This window comes from Apodemus sylvaticus, chromosome 6 (genome assembly GCF_947179515.1).
Source record: "Apodemus sylvaticus chromosome 6, mApoSyl1.1, whole genome shotgun sequence".
In the NCBI taxonomy this organism is placed as follows: Eukaryota; Metazoa; Chordata; class Mammalia; order Rodentia; family Muridae; genus Apodemus; species Apodemus sylvaticus.
Window position 1 is genome coordinate 92,267,655 of NC_067477.1, and position 18,894 is coordinate 92,286,548.

The 18,894-nt window shown below is 40.9% G+C and overlaps 1 protein-coding gene across 1 annotated transcript in view; it reads right to left on the bottom strand.

Annotated features, from left to right (window-relative positions):
• Positions 1-18,894, bottom strand: part of Cog5 (component of oligomeric golgi complex 5) — a 300,848-nt gene that overhangs the window by 279,544 nt on the left and 2,410 nt on the right. Inside the window, exons 2-5 of the mRNA XM_052185982.1 lie at positions 13,472-13,611; positions 7,692-7,749; positions 2,809-2,863; positions 2,222-2,291 (exon numbers count right to left, since the gene is read on the bottom strand). Of these exons, the coding sequence (XP_052041942.1) occupies positions 2,222-2,291; positions 2,809-2,863; positions 7,692-7,749; positions 13,472-13,611 (323 nt within the window). The remainder of the gene's footprint in view (positions 1-2,221; positions 2,292-2,808; positions 2,864-7,691; positions 7,750-13,471; positions 13,612-18,894) is intronic.

The following is an 18,894-nucleotide window of genomic DNA, read 5'->3' on the forward strand; positions in this document are numbered from 1 at the left end:
TTAAGAGCACTGACTGCTCTTCCAGAGGTCCTGGGTTCAATTCCCAGAAACCACATGGTGGCTAGCAACCATCTACAATGGGATCCGGCACCTGCTGAAGATGGTGTGTCTGAAGACAGCTATAGTGTACTCATATAGATATAATAAATAAATCTAAAAAGAAAAAAAAAAACAATACCCCTCATATGTGTGTGTGTGTGTGTATGTGTGTGTGTGCCAGCCTTTGGAATGGGAAAGTATTTCTGCCAACTCCATAACTGATTGAGAACTAATATCCAAAATATATAAAGAACTCAAAAAACTAGATAGAAAAAAAACCCAAATAATCCAATTAAAAATGGAGTACAGATCTAAACAGAGAATTATCACCAGAAGAATCTCAAATGGCTAAGATACACTTAAAGAAATGTTCAAGGTCCTTAGTTATCAGAGAAATACAAATAACAACTCTGAGATTCCATATTAGAGCTGTCAGAATGGTTAAGATAAAAAGCAAGTGGCAGCTTGTGCTGGCTAGGGTGTGGAACAAGGGGACCAATCCTTTGCTGGTGGTAGTGTAAACTTGTATAGCCACTTTGAAAGCCAGTGTGGCAGTTCCCTTGAAAATTAGGAACTGACATACCTAAAACCCATGGGTATATACTCTTGGGTATATACTCAAAGCACACTCCATACTACCACAAGGACACTTCTCAACTATGTTCACAGCAGCTTTATTTGTAATAGCCAGAAACTCGAAACAACCTAAATGTCCTTCACCCGAAGAATGGTTTAAAAAAAAAAATAAAAACAAACAAACAAAAAAAAACAAAAAAACCAATGTGGTACATTTACATGTTGGACTAATTAGCTGTAAAAAACAATGAAATTTGCAGACAAGTGGGTAGAATTAGAAAAGATCATCCTGAGTGCAGTAAACTAAACCCAGAAAGAGAAACATGGTATATACCCACTTGTAAGTAAATTATTAACCTTAAAATAAAGGATAATCATGCTACAATCCACAGAGGTAGCCAAGCTAACTAACAAGGAGAGCTAAAGGAGGGGGGGATGCACAAATGTCTCTGTGAAAGGAAGATAGAATAGACATCTCAGGGGGCTGGGCGTTGGAGGGGTCTGGATTGGAGGATGGGGATGGGAACAGGTGGGATCAGGTGAGGGAAGGAAGAAGGAGAGAATACTGGGAGAGACAACTGGAATCAGGAGAGGTGGCATTTCTGGGACAAGCTAGAACCCTAGGGCAATAGAAACTCCCAGAAATCTATGAGGGTGACCCTAACTAAGACTCCTAGCAATGGGGGATATGGAGCCTGAACTGGCTATCTCCTATAACTAGGCAAGACTTCCAATGGAAGGATCGGGACACCAATCCAGCCACAAAACCTTTGACCTACAATTTGTCCTGCCTACAAGAGGTGCTGGGGTAAATGTGGCACAGAACATGTAGAAATGGCCAGCTGGTCCAGCTTGAGACCCATGCCATAAGAGGGAGCCCACCCCTGACACTACTTGGAAGGCCAGGACACAGAGGCTGGATAACCCAGAGACCTAGGATAGAACCAATCATGACTGGCAAAAAAAAAGTCAATGAATTAAGTCCTAATGATAGTCTGCTGTACTTAGATTGGTGTCTGGACTAATTGTCATCAGAGAGGCTTCATCCAGCAACTGTTGCAAACAGATGCAGAGACCCACAGTCAAACACCAGAAGGAGCTTGGGGAATCCTGCAGAAGAGGGGAGGAATGATGGTACGAGCCAGAGAGGTCAAGGACACCACAAGAAAACCCACAGAATCAACAAACCTGGGCTCACAGAGGCTCACAGAGACTGACCCACCAACCAGGGAGCCTGTATGAGACTGACCTGGGCCCTCTACAAATATCAAATAGTTGTGTAGCTTGGTCTTCTTGTGGGACTCCTAACAGTGGAAACAGGGGTTGTCTCTGACTCCCTTGCCTGCCTTTGGGATCTTTTCCTCCTACTGGGTTACCTTGTCCAGCCTTAATAAAAGAGGAAGTGCCTAGTCTTTCGCAACTTGGCATATCTGGCTGATGGATATCCACAGGAACCCTGCTCTTTTCTGAAGACAAAGGGAGGAGTGGATGGAGGGGTCAGGGGGAAAGAGGTTGCAGGGAGGAACTGGTAGGAGAGGAGGGAGGGAAAACTGAAGAGGGTTGTAAAAATAATTTTTTTGAAAAAGAAGCAGATGTGAGAACCTACCTGCAGCCTTGCCAGTTGTGCAGTACGGGCCACTATTTTATTGTATGGCTCAACAATTTTTGATTTCATCCTAAGGCCAAAAAAGGAAAAAGAGTGAGAATAAAATCATTTTCAAAACATCAACGAGAGACTGGAGAGATGGCTCGGTGTCTAAGAATTTTTGCTGTATAATCATGAAGATCTGAATTCAGACCTTAGCACCTATGTAAAAAGTTGGGCATGGCTATGCTTAAACCTGAAACCTTACGCCATACAGGGGAGACAGGAGGATCGCTGGGGCTTGCTGGCCAGCATCCTTATTCCAAGTTTGATGAGAGTTTCTCTCTTTCTTGAGGGAATAAGGCAGAGAGTGATAAAGGATACTGGATATCTACCTTTGACCTCTGCACACATCCATACACACTTATACTCCAGGTGTCACATATATATATCTCACACATATATATATGACAGTCAAACACAAATAAATAACTAATCCAATAATACATATATATATATACATATACACACACACATACACACAAATATATACATATAATGGCTAGAAATAGTTTTATTTCATATATTTATAAAGTCAAAAATAGTACCTGTCAACAGCTCCCTGTAAAGCTCCGATTCTCGTCTGCATCATCTGAAGAACACCTAGGAAAGATAACAACTCATATAGGCTTTATAAATTTACAAGATTCACACTGGGCCAAAAAAAAAAATCAAACGCAAAGATTTACATAAATATAATCTTAATGTTTTTCTATCATCATCCTGATGCAAGCAATCAATTTCTATGTTCAGTTACAAAAGCCAACAACTAGCCTCCACCCTCCAATCTCTGATACCTGGCCTATGACAGGAGCCTGACAGGAAACAAGGTATGACTACTCACTGCCTACAGATCTCCACTCCACATGGTGAAGAAGCTTTAGAACCAGACAGCGTTGAGGGATGCACAAGTCTGTAAATACATTAGGCTCTGCTCAATTAGACTCTTGACACTTGTTTAAAGTTTAAACTGAATGGCAAATTAATGTTATAAATATTTGCTACAACTATTTTTTAAAATCTTCAAGTGATATTGAAAGGTTCATATGAATTATTGCTTAGAATCCTTCCATGGTGCCCTCTCCACTCCTATATAAAAGCTATAGTCCACAGCTTGCGTTCCCGAGGCTGTGGAGCGCGGGCTTCCCTGTCCCTCTAGCTGCTCAGCTCTGTTGATGGATCTCTCAAGCCTTCAGCTTCAGTCACCTGTTCACCTACATCCTTTTAAGAACTTCATTCAAGCCCAATGTTTAAATACACCTCTTCCATGAAAACTGACTTAACTTACACACACACACACACACACACACACATAAAGAGGGGTGAAAAGGATCTTCTATCTATCTTCCTGTGTATAGACATACACAACCTCCGGCCCTAAATTCTTGCCTGTCAAATGCAATATGTCAAAGGTGATTTCTGCAATATCCCAAACCTGCCAAGTGATAATCCTGTGCAATTTGTCCAATCTCAACTCACATCCAATTTAGCAGACCAAAACCTAAAGAACGACTGTAGTGCCTCTTCCCTCGGCACTTTCACCCTATGGATGAATCCTTTCAGGTCTGCTTCCATTTTACTCCCATCAACTGTTTTTCTATCCCCCATGCTAACCCAAGGCACCACAACCTCAGCTATTCTACCAGGGTTGTCATCTATACAGCCAGCAGAGAAAATTACACACCACACCAACCTTGTTATACAATACTCTGATATGAACTCTTTAATGATTTATTCCTGTATTCAAAATAAAATTACAGCAAATTCATCTGTGATTCTCTCCCTCATTCACTTAATTCTGGCCTTGCTTCTAACCCTGAGACATAGCAAGTTAATTTCTACTTCACTGATTGTTCCCTAAGCTTTCAACAGTTTCTCTCCATATACACAGGACAGTTCCTTCTTATCCTTCAGATTTCGGCTCAAAATACTATCTTTTCAGAAAGCCCTTCTCTAACCATTAAAAATAACAGGGACTCCCCTTCCTTTACTTAATGGGTTTTCTTTGTAGGACTTAAACATGTCTGATTATCTATTTGTACATTTTTTTAATTAGCTTTACCATCAGAAATAAACATTCTTTCATAAGGACAGTGATTTTTGTCTATTCCTATATCAAACAAATACTCAACTATCCTTTAGTTGACTAAATGAACTACTGAACAAACAAGAATGAATTCTCCTTTAAAATAGGAGTACCTCCAAACTACTTACAGAGGTTTTTTTCAAATACAGGGGAAAAGATGACGAAGTTAGGATTAATGATTAAATTTCCTTAGCACATTTTTCAACATCTGAAAATAACATTCCCTGTGGATTCAAGTCTCTATAGGACTAGGTACATCTTCTCCCACTGAGGACGGACAAGGTAGCGCTCTGCTACCCTACACCTACCCCTAGCCCTACCCCTAGCCCTACCCCTAGCCCTAGCCCTAGCCCTAGCCCTAACCCTAACCCTAGCCCTAACCCTAGCCCTAACCCTAACCCTAACCCTAGCCCTAACCCTAGCCCTAACTCTAACCCTAACCCTAACCCTAGCCCTAACCCTAGCCCTAACCCTAGCCCTAACCCTAGCCCTAACCCTAACCCTAACCCTAGCCCTAACCCTAACCCTAACCCTGAAGGGCCTCATACCAGCTCACGTATGCTCTTTGGTGGCTTAGTCTCTGGAAGTTCCCAGGGGTCTGTGTTAGTTAACACTGTTGGTATTCCTGTGGGGTTTCCAAACCCTTCAGCTGTTTCAATCCTTCCCCCTAACTTCCATAGGAGTCCCTAACCTCAGTCCAGTGCTTAGCTGTGAGTATCTGCCTTTGTCTCAATCAGCTTCTGGCAGGGCCTCTCAGAGGACAGTCATGCCAGGCTCCTGTCTGTAAGCATACCATAGCATCACATTAGATGAGCTCTGGAGTCTTGTGGAAGAGTGGGGGTGGGGAGACATTGAGGAACTGGAGATCAACAGAGCAAACTAACCTTCATCCTTGGGGCTCTTAGAAACTAAACTACCAAAGAAAAAGGAAGCATGGGCTTGCCCTAGGTCCCCCACATGTATGGAAGAGATGTGCAGCTTGGTCTTCATGTGGGTGCCCCAACAACTAGCGTGGGGGCTAGCTATGACTTTGTTGCCTGCCTATAGATCCTGTTTACCTAACTGGGCTGTCTTGTCTGGCCTCAGTGCCTAGCCCTACAGTGACTTGATGTGCCAGTGTGAGTTGATCCCCAGGGGGACTTCCCATGCTCAGAGGAGAAAGGAAAGGGAGAAGAGAGGAGAGGAGGGGCTGTTTGAAGGATGGGCCAGCAGGGGGCAGGGGCTGCAATCTATATGTAAAATGAATAAATAAATTAATTAATAAAAGAATAAATAAGAGAATTCGGAGAAAGGGACTGAAGAGATAGCTGAGCCTTCGAAGGACAAGACTCACAATCAGGAACTGGTGAGATAGGGAGATAGAGAAAGGACCCAAGGAGCTGAAGAGGTTTGCAGCTTCATAGGAGGAACAATAATATGTACCAACCAGTACCCCCCAGATCTCCCAGGGACTAAACCATCAACCAAAGAGTACACAGGGAGGGGCCCATGGCTCCAGCTACATATGTAGCAGAGGATGGCCTTTTCAGACATCAATGAGAGGCCTTTGGTCCTGAGAAGGATTGATGCCCCAGTGTAGGAGAATGCCAGGTCAGGAAATTGGGAGTGGGGGTTAGTGAGAAGGGGGAGGGGATTGGGGGCTTTCTGAGGGGTAATGAGGAAAGGGTATATAACATTTGAAGTGTAAATAAAGCAAATATCTAATAAAATAAAATTTAAAAAGCCTTAAAAAAAAAAGACTCACAATCAGAAAAACAAAAAGTATCCTGGAAAAAGCAAGCATAGTATAAGAATACGCACATAGGAAAGCATAAGGAAGGGGAGCATGGTAGGCCACTCCTTTAATCCCAGAGCTCTGGAGGCAGAGGCAAGTGGATTCTGTGAGTTTGAGGTGAGCCCAGTCTACACAGTGAGTTTCTAGGCTGTGAGATTGTCTCAAAAAATTAATGAGATAAAAAAATTTAAATGATTAAAGACATAATAAGTATTTCTATTATAATGACTTGTCTAATCAATGTACTATATCATTTCACAAGTGAAAAGTATATTATTTGTTTTCAAAGTTACTTAATGTTCTTAGAAACTTATAAAACAGTTAAGAGATTAAAATATAATTTCCAATACTAGACCAATACTTAAGGACTCTGAACTTCTTCAAGATGTAGCTCATATTTTCAAGCTAACAATCAAACCAGCATTTCTCAAGATACTAAGTCCTTCCATGGGGTGCGTTATACAGCAGAGATTCTGAGTTGAGCTCATTTCTTTGACACAATAAGAAATACTGTTAGAGTATCACATCAACATCATCATTTAACTTTCTCTGGATGTATAATTAGTAATAGTTATCCAGACACAAGTGTCCTAGTTGGTTTTGTCAATCTGACACAAGCTAGAGTTATCCGGGAAGAGGAGCCTCAGTTGAGAATGCCTCCATCCAGACTGTATGAAGCCTAAAGGGCATTTCTTGATCAGTGCTTACTAAGCTCTTCCCAGAGCGGGTGGCACCATGCCTCGGCAGGTGGTCCTGAGGTGTAGAAGAAAGCAAACTGAGTGAGCAGGATGTGGGGAAGAAGCTCACCAACTGAAGCATCTGAGGAACTGAACAGCACCTTCCATGGCTCCTGCTTCAGAGCCTGCCTTGCATTTCTGTCCTAACTTCTATCAGTGATAGACTATGAAGTGAGAATTTTTAGCTGAAATAAACCCTTCATGGTTTTTTATCACATCAATAAAAACTCTGAGATAGCAATAATGAAAAACATAATAGTAACATTTCATACATATAAAATGTTATCAGGAAAAAAATGCAAAGTTCATAAATGATTTACTCAATCATGAGTCACACAAATAAAACTCCAATGTGTTATTTGTCTACTACACGCCCACTGAGAAAGAAAACATTCATAAAAATTCACACCTACTTCCACTACCTATTCTAACAAGACTCATTTTTTTTGCTGTTTTAATTAACTAAACTTACATCAGTACTTATATATGCAAGCCTATTTTAACATTTTCCTCATAACACAATACCATTTGGGTACACATTAGAATATCTGTGCCACACATAGGAAAACTGTGGCACAGCAAAGATAACTTTTCCAAGCAGTGATCTGAACAGTTAAGGAGGTTTTAAGGTTTCCTAGAACACAGCCACACCTTGACTGTTCTCACATTATCTGTTGGTTGCTTTACATCTTTCTGGTAGAGCTCAGTAGTATCTTCAGCACAGTCTGTATGGCCAACAAAATCTAAAAGTACATTCTAGCCAGTCCTCAAGCTCAAAAAGTTTGTGGGTCCCTGTCTAGCCCCATCCAAATGTAACAGGAAATGAGAATATACCTTCCAAAGACTCAATTCCAGTTGCTTGTGCCAGTAAATCTTCATGTCTTGCAACAACCTAAAAATTAAGAATGAAAAATCAGCATGTGCTCTGATTAACTATTTTGTCACCACAGGGTAGAATCCAAGATCTCCCTTGGTATATAAAGGGAGCAGATACTACACACACATGCATAGCACATGCAAGTTACAAGATATGCTTGAGACAGGTTATGGCAGAAACACATAAATACAATAAAAGTTCAATACAGAGCAAAAAGATAATAGTGCTAACCCTGCCAGTATGCCTGGGATACTAACAAAGTATATCACAACCTATGGAATATACAAACGAGATTCATTATCATAGCTCTGAAGGCTAAAAGTCCAAGAACAAGTGTTAACAAACTCAGTACAACCATCAGTGGTGCCTTCTATATCCTGACATGGAGGAAGGATGAACAATCTTCTATGGGGCTCTGCCAACTTAGCAGGGTACAAATCACCTCCCCAAACCCTCACCGCTCAACTATAACATTGGGAATCAATTCAATATATGAACATGGAATATATGAGGTTGTAGCTTATTTGGGAAAGTGCATGTCTGATATGCATGAGGCCCTGGTTGGTTCCCAGCAGTAAAAAGAATTCAAGTTGCAACATATGAGGGAAAATGCAAACATGGGCCATGGCAGACTCTCTGCTTTCCTAACTACATTAAATAGAATTGTGCAAACTATGATGAAGTCATTGCTTTTCTTGTGCTTTCCCTTTAAAGAACACTTTTGGGATCTAGTTTGTATTTGTTCTTGGACTAAATTCAGCATTAATTCCATATCCTAGAAACTAAAACTCTCAGCAGCTATCTAACCCTAGATAACTCCCTGTGTCAACTTCCCAGTGTCACAGAAAATCCTTTTCCCCATTCAAGATTGATATTTCAGTGGAAATTAGGAGAATGTGGATAGCTAAAACCCAAAGGGGGAGGCAGGACTAGGAGTTAAACAGCACACGCAAGAAATTTTGGTGCATTAAGAAATCATGCAATGGGGATAAAGAGATGGTTCAGTTGTTGTTCTTGCAGAAGACCCAGGTTCAATTCCCAGCACCCATACAGAAGCTAACAACTGTTTGTAACTCCAGTTCCAGAGACACCAACACCTTCTTCAGGCTTCCACAAATACACAGCACATACATGGTACACAAATATACATGTAAGCAAAGCACACACATACAATGAAGATAAATAAAATAAAAAAGAAATCATTAAATACTAGTACTACTGTAGAAACCCTAATGTGTTGTTTTGTAACAAAATTTCAATTGTTCCATTTCACCAATGAAGACTCAGAAGTCAGATGCTGGGATGAAAACCTGCTAGCTCAGTCAGAGTAAGCGCTCTGCTAGGTAGAGAAGGCACCCAGCTCAGCTGACCTTGCTCCTCAGCCAATGTTCCGCCAGGAATCCCCTCTCCCACACTGTATTCAAACTCAATCTCTCCCTTCTACTTCTTGTCCCTGTCTCTATCCACCCCTCTTGACTCCCTCTTACTCTGTTTCTTTTCTCAATAATTCTACATTCATTTGATGATTGCCTGTTCTCCTCTTGACCTGTGGTTGACTTTATTTAATCCTGAATATTCAAGCAGAAAACTCTTAAAGGATTGTGTTGGGACTGAGCTACACCATAACTACTAAAAACGTTTTTTTCCAGTAAATAACACAATCTCAGGGTTCACAGTGTGATCAAATATCCAGCACCACTAGTAATTTTGCATCTTTCATAGACTAAGAAGCTCTCCATCTAGCCTGTGTACTAAAGTCCCTCCTCAGCAAATGTGGGGCACTGAGAGGTAGCCTGGTCCTCAACTGAGCTAGAAGCTTTGAAGCTCCAGAGACCCTGAAGGGACCGTAGAGCTTCACCTGCTCCCAGGCACAAGGCCCCTGTCACTAGCTGCAGTGCCTCCATAGATTTGTGGCCATCAGTCACATGAAGGCAATGCCCTGAAACCCCTCCACATGTAGATGAGGTATCTCAGACAAAGACAATAGGAAAAGAGGGGTCACACAGGCTCAAGTCAGAGATAGTCAGAAATCTCTATGCTAATGAGGAACCTTTAGGACTGAAGAACCCAGCCAGTAAGCTTCCCTTCCCAGACATTCCTCCCTGTAAAAAGTATAATCTCAGGCCCACCATGAGAAGCTGGTTTGGTTTTACACATCCACTTCCCATCATGGCAATAAATGGTTTGGAACCACAGACTGAATCTTTTCATCGGGATCCACCGTGGGGAGCCATGGAGAAGGCCTTTGCATACAGAGCTGCTGTTTAGTCTCCCATACAAGGCCTCTCTGCACTCCCAACCACAATCACCACCAAGTCAGCCATCAAGCCAAGAACAATCATCGTGGGACCAGTCGGAACTCCCCCTTTTTCCTCTTGGAAAAGATCCCAGACTAGATCCAGTCAGAGGAGCTCCCAGTGACACCTGCGTGTCCAAGAACCTGAGAACCAGATGGTCCCAGCCTTGTCACTTTCCTATCCCCTGAGCAGTGTCCCAGGGCTTCCCTATGGCCCAACACCCACCCAGAGATGGTGTGGGGTAAGCACAATCAAACTCCCCAAGTCCTACCTCCCCAGGCGGCCATGCCCTGTGGCAGAGTGGACGCAGGACCCACAAGCCTACAAGCAAAGACACACCCATTCATGGGTGCCTTCACTTTGACCTCTTCTGGAAATCACTGTCATTCCATAGCTTCCAATGTCCTTCATTTTGTATTATTTTACAATAATTCCCATCATGGCAATCAATGGTTTGGAACCACATTTGAGAGGTAGCCTGGTCCTCAACTGAGCTAGAAGCTTTGAAGCTCCAGAGACCCTGAAGGGACCGTATTTCTCCACACCTGCCTGCCTGTAGCCATACTCGCCATAATGGTCATGTACTCTATCTGGAACCATGACCTTCCCCCCAAATTAAATACTCTATTTATAAACTGCATTGGTCCTGGTGCTTTGTTTTGGCAATAGAAAAGTTGCCATCAGAGGACTAAATTATTTCCAAATTATTCATTTAGTCATCAATGAATTATTTTACAATAATACAAAATGTTCTCTTTTCCCATCATGACCACCTCATATAAGTGTTACCTTTTTTTCGTCTTTTATCTTTAAAGGCTTATATATTTTAATACTTGGTCCCCAGCTAGTGGAACTGTTTGTGAAGGATAGGAAGTGAAGTCTTGTTTGAGGAGGTAAGTCACTGGGGGGTGGGTTTTGAGGTTTCTAAAGCACACTAAATTCCCAGTTAGCTCTCTGCCTCATGCTTGTAGAGCCAAGGTAAGCTCTGAGCTATTTCTCCACACCTGCCTGCCTGTAGCCATACTCGCCATAATGGTCATGTACTCTATCTGGAACCATGACCTTCCCCCCAAATTAAATACTCTATTTATAAACTGCATTGGTCCTGGTGCTTTGTTTTGGCAATAGAAAAGTTGCCATCAGAGGACTAAATTATTTCCAGATTATTCATTTAGTCATCAATGAATCTGTCTTAACAAGAATAATTTTCTTTAATTTTCTCTTCTCCTTTATTTTTTGTGACACCTTAGAAAGGCTGCAAAGCTAAAAATTACCCCTTTTATACACTCCCTTGCTGCCAATCAGATGACTTTTCAATAGATGTAGAAGATAAAAGAAAGGTGAAAGCTACCTTCCTACTTGTTTCAGCTAGTAACCAGCGAGCTGAAGATTTACAGATGGCTGAGGAAACCATACTGATTGTTCCAGTGTTTAGTCACAAGAATCTAGAGTCAAACATTTACCAGTAACAGAAGAGACAATACTCTGTCCTGCAACTACTATACTTTCTTCAGTTCAGCAATTTTCTGTTCATCAACAACTCCATAAACAACTACTTGTTAGGGGCCTTTCTCTTTCAACACCTACAGTCAATTCTAGTTCCTGTGTTAACACCTAATGGATGATGATAAGTCGTTGAAACTTTAATCATGTCACTAATGTTGCCATTATTTTAATCCATTCTTTCATTCTTTTATTTGATGAGCTTTATCCAAATTTTGCTTCTAATAAAAATTGTAATAGGTTTATCTCTCATACTAGAACTCAGACTATGACCACATATCTATAGATAGATAGATAAAATTTGTTCTTCTAAGGATGGTTAATTTTAAATTCTCATCAATTCCTACTACAGAGGTACTTCATGAAAGAAGAAAAATACCAAGTGTTGAGACAAAATCTCAAGAGTCTGTTGAAAACCTATCCCTGAAATTCTATGCTCCTGCAAAACACTTTGTACCATTCTATGTAAAACATGCCATCTGACAGTTATTCCTGTCTGTACCTGTCACTAATCCCAGAGTCCTTGGAGAACCAGGGAATGTGTTCTCATTTCTCTACACAATAGCTTAATGCAAAGCCTGACATTAAGTGTCTTCTAAATATTTATGTTCTAAACAAGTAATGAGAATTTTAAAGTTGAAGTGACCTTGAAAGTCACCACAATTCTTCTAAGCTAATTCATTTAGAAAGAAACTAAGACACAAAATGTTAAATGAGTAAGTCTCATGATATGACAAATCTGGACTTTCCAGTAAAGAGTTCATCTGTTTCTTCAGTAACTGCCAGACAAAGAGCAATACAGAAGTACACTGGAGCCTGGAATAAAGCTCGGTTGTTGGGTGATTGCCTGGCATGTGCAAGTCTCTGTGTTCAATCCCCAGCGTTTCAAAGCAAATAAACTGTCTTAGTCAGGGTTTCCATTCCTGCACAAAACATCATGACCAAGAAGCAAGTTGGGGAGGAAAGGGTTTATTCAGCTTACACTTCCCACGTTGCAGTTCATCACTAAAGGAAGTCAGGACTGGAACTCAAGCAGGTCAGGAAGCAGGAGCTGATGCAGAGGCCACGGAGGGATGTTTCTTACAGGCTTGCTTCCCCTGGCTTGTTGAGCCTGCTCTCTTATAGAACCCAAGACTACCAGCCCAGGGATGGTACCACCCACAAGGGGCCCTCCCCCCTTGATCACTAATTGAGAAAATGCCCCACAGCTGGATCTCATGGAAGTACTTCCCCAACTGAAGCTCCTTTCTCTGTGACAACTCCAACCTGTGTCAAGTTGACACACAAAACCAACCAGTATATAAACCAATAAAGAAATAAGTCATAGAACAACCAGACAAAGTCATCAATTAGAAAAGGAGAGAACTTTAAGTTTATCTACTGCAATCTCTTCTTAGTCACTTGAAGGACAATTTTTTTTTTAAGACTCAAAGACAGGAAGTGTTAAGAAAGTCAATTATAACAGCACACTTAGGGTTGGGACCCAGCTCCTAATGCTTATATGAGCTCTACCTACCACAACATTTATCCTCTTCCTATAACTTCAACAAATGTTACACTTTGTATTTAATAAAGTGGAAACACTGCCTGTGCAACATCCCAATTTTCTTTATTCAAATTTTTCTACCACCAAAATTCAATTTTTTTCTGTTATCATTGTCAAAGGCATCCTATTTTTTATTCCCCAAAACATTCACTGTAAAAACATTCAGGTAATAAACAGAAAAAATAAATGATTCAAGAAAGGTGGGTCAATTTGTTTTCAACTAATAAAAAGTAGCTTACAGAAAACTTGCAAAGATACAATTAAGAGATGCTGGTAAGTTACACATTCGTTTATGGAAATGAACATTTGGTTTTAACAATGATGAGATGAGAAAAAAGATAAACTGTCACTTTCAGCTGAAGAATCGCTCTGCCGAGAAGACTGATGTTACCTGTAGGTGTAGTTCTTTATCCAGCTGACTGATCCCTTGGGCAAGCTTTGCTAGTTGCTCAGCAATTACAGCTTGATGAATAGACTGGGAAGTGTAAGTTTTTACATCAAAGTCTTCATTTAAAAATTCACTGTAACAGTCTGGTGGGGGGGGAGGAAGGAAAACTTATTAACTGATGGTATACCAATTATCAGACAATGGTCAATTATAATCATAATTAGCATGTTTTGAGGCCATCTGTGCACTAGGAAATGTTGTAGATGCTTCCTAGAACAATGAGAATGAACTGGAGCAGGTTGCAGCAGAAGGGATAATACTCACAAGAGTATACTATGCTCCAGGTGCTGATCTAAATTCAAGCAATGACTCCTTCAATCCACATAGTCCTGATGTGTGGGAAAACTATCATTTTCTCCATATCATGGGTACAGATCAGGCATGCCATTTTTCCAATGTTACTATCTGGGATTCTCATACAGACAGTGTAGCTGCTGTGACAAGGCTCTGAACCACTCTGTTATGCTTGGGTTTTTGTTTTGTTTTGTTTCGGGTTTGATTTGGGGTTGGTTTAGGGCTTGATTTGGGGTTGGGCTGGGGTTGGGGTTGGATTGGGTTAGGTTGGGCTTTTTGAGACAGGGTTCTCTGTATAGCCCTGGCTGTCCTGGAACCCGAGACCAGGATAGACTTGAACTTGAAGATCCACCTGCCTTTGCCTCCTGAGTGCTGGGATTAAATTGTACATCAGCATTTCCTGATTTGCAGTGTTTGTAAATGCTTACTTTTAAAGAGAACCACAAAGAAGGAAAACACTAAATAAAAGATTAAAATCACAACTATCAACTCTAACCTTTTTGCCAAGAAAATGAGATTATTGCTAGGAACAATGCTTAAGAAAGACTAACTGCTGATAACATGTATTTCTTCAGATATCTCTAGATCAGTGCATAAATTCAGTTATAGATTTTATAACATGAATCTAAATTGTTAGGGGTTTTGTTTATTTTAGATGTAAGTATGCTTGCTGTAGCTGTCTTCAGACATACCAGAAGAGGGTGTCAGAACTCATTAAGGATGTTTGTGAGTCACCATATGGTTGCTGGGATTTGAACTCAGGACCTTCGGAAGAGCAGTCAGTGCTCTTAACCACTGAGCCATGGCACTAGCTTAGAATCTAAACTTTTAAACTAATGTTTATCTAAATATTAATCTAAATTTTGAATAGAAGTAGGCAAACACTAACTAATAGGTAATATTAAAATTTAAGACTTAAAGGTAAAATAGATAGAAAAGGTGTATTCAAATATTATGGAAAAAGAAATCATGATGTATCTTTTTAAAAAATAAATATATAAGAAATCCATAAACCCTTGAATAAAAAGATGAAAAAAAGAAATACTAGAAATGAGATACACAGAACCTCCTTACAGCAGGAGCTCTACACTCCTAACCATCACTGACCTTGTCTATACTTACTACAAACGTTCCACCAAGGAAAGACATTGCTTTAATGCCACCGCTCTAGAGCCTAACAAGGCCAGACAATGGCAGGTACTCAATTCTGATCCAGTGAATTCATCTGCCATCCAAAAGTATCATGGTGTTAAGAGCAAAACAGTCTCAACTATTCTCATATTCAAACTATTCTTAAAGTAAAATAATACTACTTTTGCCCTAATTCTGAAAATTGCATTTTCTTCCGGTTTGCCAAGTTTTTCTCAGAATTAAGAATCCTCCCGCCTGGCAATGGTGGCGCAAACCTTTAATCCTAGCACTGGGAGGCAGAGGTAGGCAGATTTCTGAGTTCAAGGCCAGCCTCGTCTACAGAGTAAGTTCCAGACAGCCACGGTTACACAGAGAAACCCTGTCTCAAAAAAAAAAGAACAAGAAAAATATCCTCCCAAAAAATATAAGTCGCTTCACACAGGTTTACCACCAGCAAATATCAAAATGACATACTTTGACAAGGGTAATACGTCTAGTTAAAAAAAAAAAAAAGGATGGCAGAATGTATGCTTTAGGCGATGACTATTCAAAAGAAGGCTGGAGGGCAAGTTGATAAAGGGTTGTAAGACATGCAAAATATTCAACGTGTATGCTACTTATTCTAAAGACAAATATGAGCACTATCAGTTTTGTGTTCTACAACAAAGATTCTAAATCCCTAAATCCCTAAATCCCTAAAAAGGAATTTGTCACCCAGCAATGTGCTTGAGTTAGTATCTATGAGCTTTTTAACGGCCAACTGTGACATTTTCAGGAATTCTTAGAGCCAGCTGGTTTATAAGTACAGGTGCCTTTCAACCATGGGTATTTATACCATGGAATACACAAATACTAACAAAGCCAGGCCTTTCCTTATTTTCTAAGAAAGCTGGTTTACCAACATATCTTCCCATGGAGAAGAATCAGAGAGGCAAGACAAGCATAGTACTGTGTTAACAGACCAAGTGAGACAGTGTCACTTAAGAATGTCGAGCAAGTGACACATTTGGCCATTATCTGAACATGATAATGAATAGGACAGGTAAGTTCATAAGGTAGAATAATGCCAGGCAGTGGTGGCACACGCCTTTGATCCCAGCACTTGGGAGGCAAAGGCAGGTGGATTTCTGAGTCTGGTCTACAGGGCGAGTTCCAGAACAGCCAGGGCTACACAGAGAAACTCTGTCTCAAAAACAAAATCAAAAACAAACAAACAAACAAAAAAAGGTAAAATAAACCAAAGAAAACTCCCAAGTTTCTATAATTAATGGAATATTCTTGATCTGATAAAAGGAATTCAGTTTTGCATTAAAGCTAGATGCCCGAGGCACCAAGTACACAAAGATGAAAATGGAAGCCCTGCCTCCAGGTAAGAGCCACAACTACACAAATGGTCAGCACTCCTTTAACAAACTACCAATCAGAAAAAGACTCAAGAATAGGAAGAAACTTACTTTGTTTAATGTTTTCATGAAATATGTGCTACTTGATCATATGTTGTTCACTATCAAGACAGAAATTCCAGTTCATGGCTCTATAATATATATATATACTATATATATATATATACTATATATATATATAATATATATATATATAATATATAATATATAGCTCTATAATTCAGAAGAGAAGGATGAATTTGCCTTAGTTTTTTGGTTTTTTTTTTTTTTTTTTTTTTTTGGTTGTGATAAAAACAGTGATCCTTGTAGAAGAAAATGTTTATTTTAGCTTACAGGTTATAGTCTAGCATTAGGAAAGCAAAGGTACTGTGAGAGCTAAGGTCATATTTTAAGTTCTACTTATTGTGTCTAAGAGATCCGTAAAACACAAATGCCTCTAACCTGTAAGCCCTTTGCCCAAGAACAGAAATGTTCTGAGATGCTAGAGACTGCTGCTCATATAAAACAATAAGCCATAAGTTTTAACTCCCATAAACAAGTTTGTTTAACCCAACTGCACCAAATGTACTTGACTGCATGAAGGCAGACAATACACAGGCAGGAATTGTCAGCATGTATGTTTGCTTCTGATTAGATGGGGGCAGGAGGCATGTGGCCAGGAAATACATAAGGATATATCCTTGCCCCTGATTGAACCTGGTGGAAAATATGTTGTCTTATGAGTTTGCCTTCATAAGCCTCTGCAAAATGTGACTCTGGCCGTTTTCTGGTCCCCAAGATGGACCTGACCAGAGTCCATCATCCTAGCCAGTATTTAATTAAAGTTTGCTTTACTTGGACAACCTTGGATTTGGTTTTTTTTTTTTTTTCTCTTCATATTTCTCAGGTTTAACAGCAGAAAATCAAAACCAGAACCACAGCGCAGAGACCAAAGCAGAAACCCTGGAGGAACATGTATTAAGGTCTTGCTCCCCTGGCTTTATCAGCTACCTTTCTCTTTTTTTTTAATTTTTATTTATGTATTTATTTATTTTTAATTTATTTACATTTCAAGTGTTAGCCCCTTACCTGGTTTCTCCCTGGCCCAGAAGCCCCCTATCCCATTTCCCCTCCCCCTGCTTCTATGAGGGTGTTTCTCCACCCACCCACCCACTTGTACCTCCCCACCCTTGATTCCCCTACACTGAGGCATCTATTGAACCTTCAGAGGACCAAGGACCTCTCCTCCCACTGATGCCTGACAAGGCCATCCTCTGCTACATATACATCCAGAGCCAGTGTATTCCTTGGTTGGTAGCTTAGTCCCTGGGAGCTCTAAGGGGTCTAGTTGGTTGATATTGTTGTTCTTCCTATGAGTTGCAAACCCCTTCAGCTCCTTCAGTCCTTTCTCTAACTCCTCTATTGGGGACCCTGCATTCAGTGCAATGCTTGGTTGTGAATGTCCAACTCTGTATTTGTAAGGCCCTGGCAAGGCCTCTCAGAAGACAGCTATATCAGACTCCTTTCAGCAAGCATTTCTTAGCATCTAAGAAACAGATGCTTGCTGTCACAGAGTTTGGTTACTATCTGGGATGAATTCCCAGGTAGGACAGTCTCTGGATGGCCTTTTCTTCAGGCTCTGCTCTGCACTTTGTCTCCTTATGAGTATTTGTTCCTGTGAGTATTTGTTCCCCTTTCTAAGAAGGACTGAAGCACCCATACTTTGGTCTTCCTTCTTGCTGAGCTTCATGTGGTCTGTGAATTATATCTTAGTATTTGGAGCTTTGAGGCTAATATCCACTTATAAGTGAGTGCATACCATGTGTGTCTTTTGTGATTGGGTCAGCTACCTTTCTTATTTAACGCTCGCCACCCAGAGTGGGCTGGACCCTCTTGCATCAAGTAGCAATTAAGAAAATTCCCCATGACACAAAGGCAAAATACTCAAAGGCCCACCTGCACATGACCTTCCTGCCATGGAAGCTTCTACCACGTGCAAGTACGTGGTGAAGAGATGGGAGAGAAGAGAAGCACAACCGTTTGAGCACTCTGAAGAGAGGCAGAAGTGGAAACTCAAGGGAGGTGAGGAGAAGCCTGATGTGAGTAGCCTATGCTGCCACCTAGGACATGGTAGTCTGTCTGTGCTGCTGCACAGACACATGTCTAGATTTGTAGGCCATGCAGCAGCAAGGCAACTACAGCACTGGGTGAGCTAACCTGGGCAATGCTAGAGAGCTGGTCCTGCCAGTGTTGAGTGTTGAAGAACTGGCAGGATGACCAACTCAACTATCACCCAGGCCCAGATCCAGTGCTTTGAGTTGCCCTGCACCAACATCGATGAACTGCTGGAGCTTATGAAGGGCCAGTCCTGCAGATCCAAAACTGCAGGATCTCCATGACTCAGGGCAAAACAGGATATCCAAGAGGTATGCTTGTTAGGATTCAGAATAGACAGTGTAGCAGAACCCAGAAGCATCGAACAAGACCAATGACTTGTTGCAATGAACATTTGCAAGTAAAGAAGTGGACAAAAGGGTATGCTGTAGACACAGCCACAGC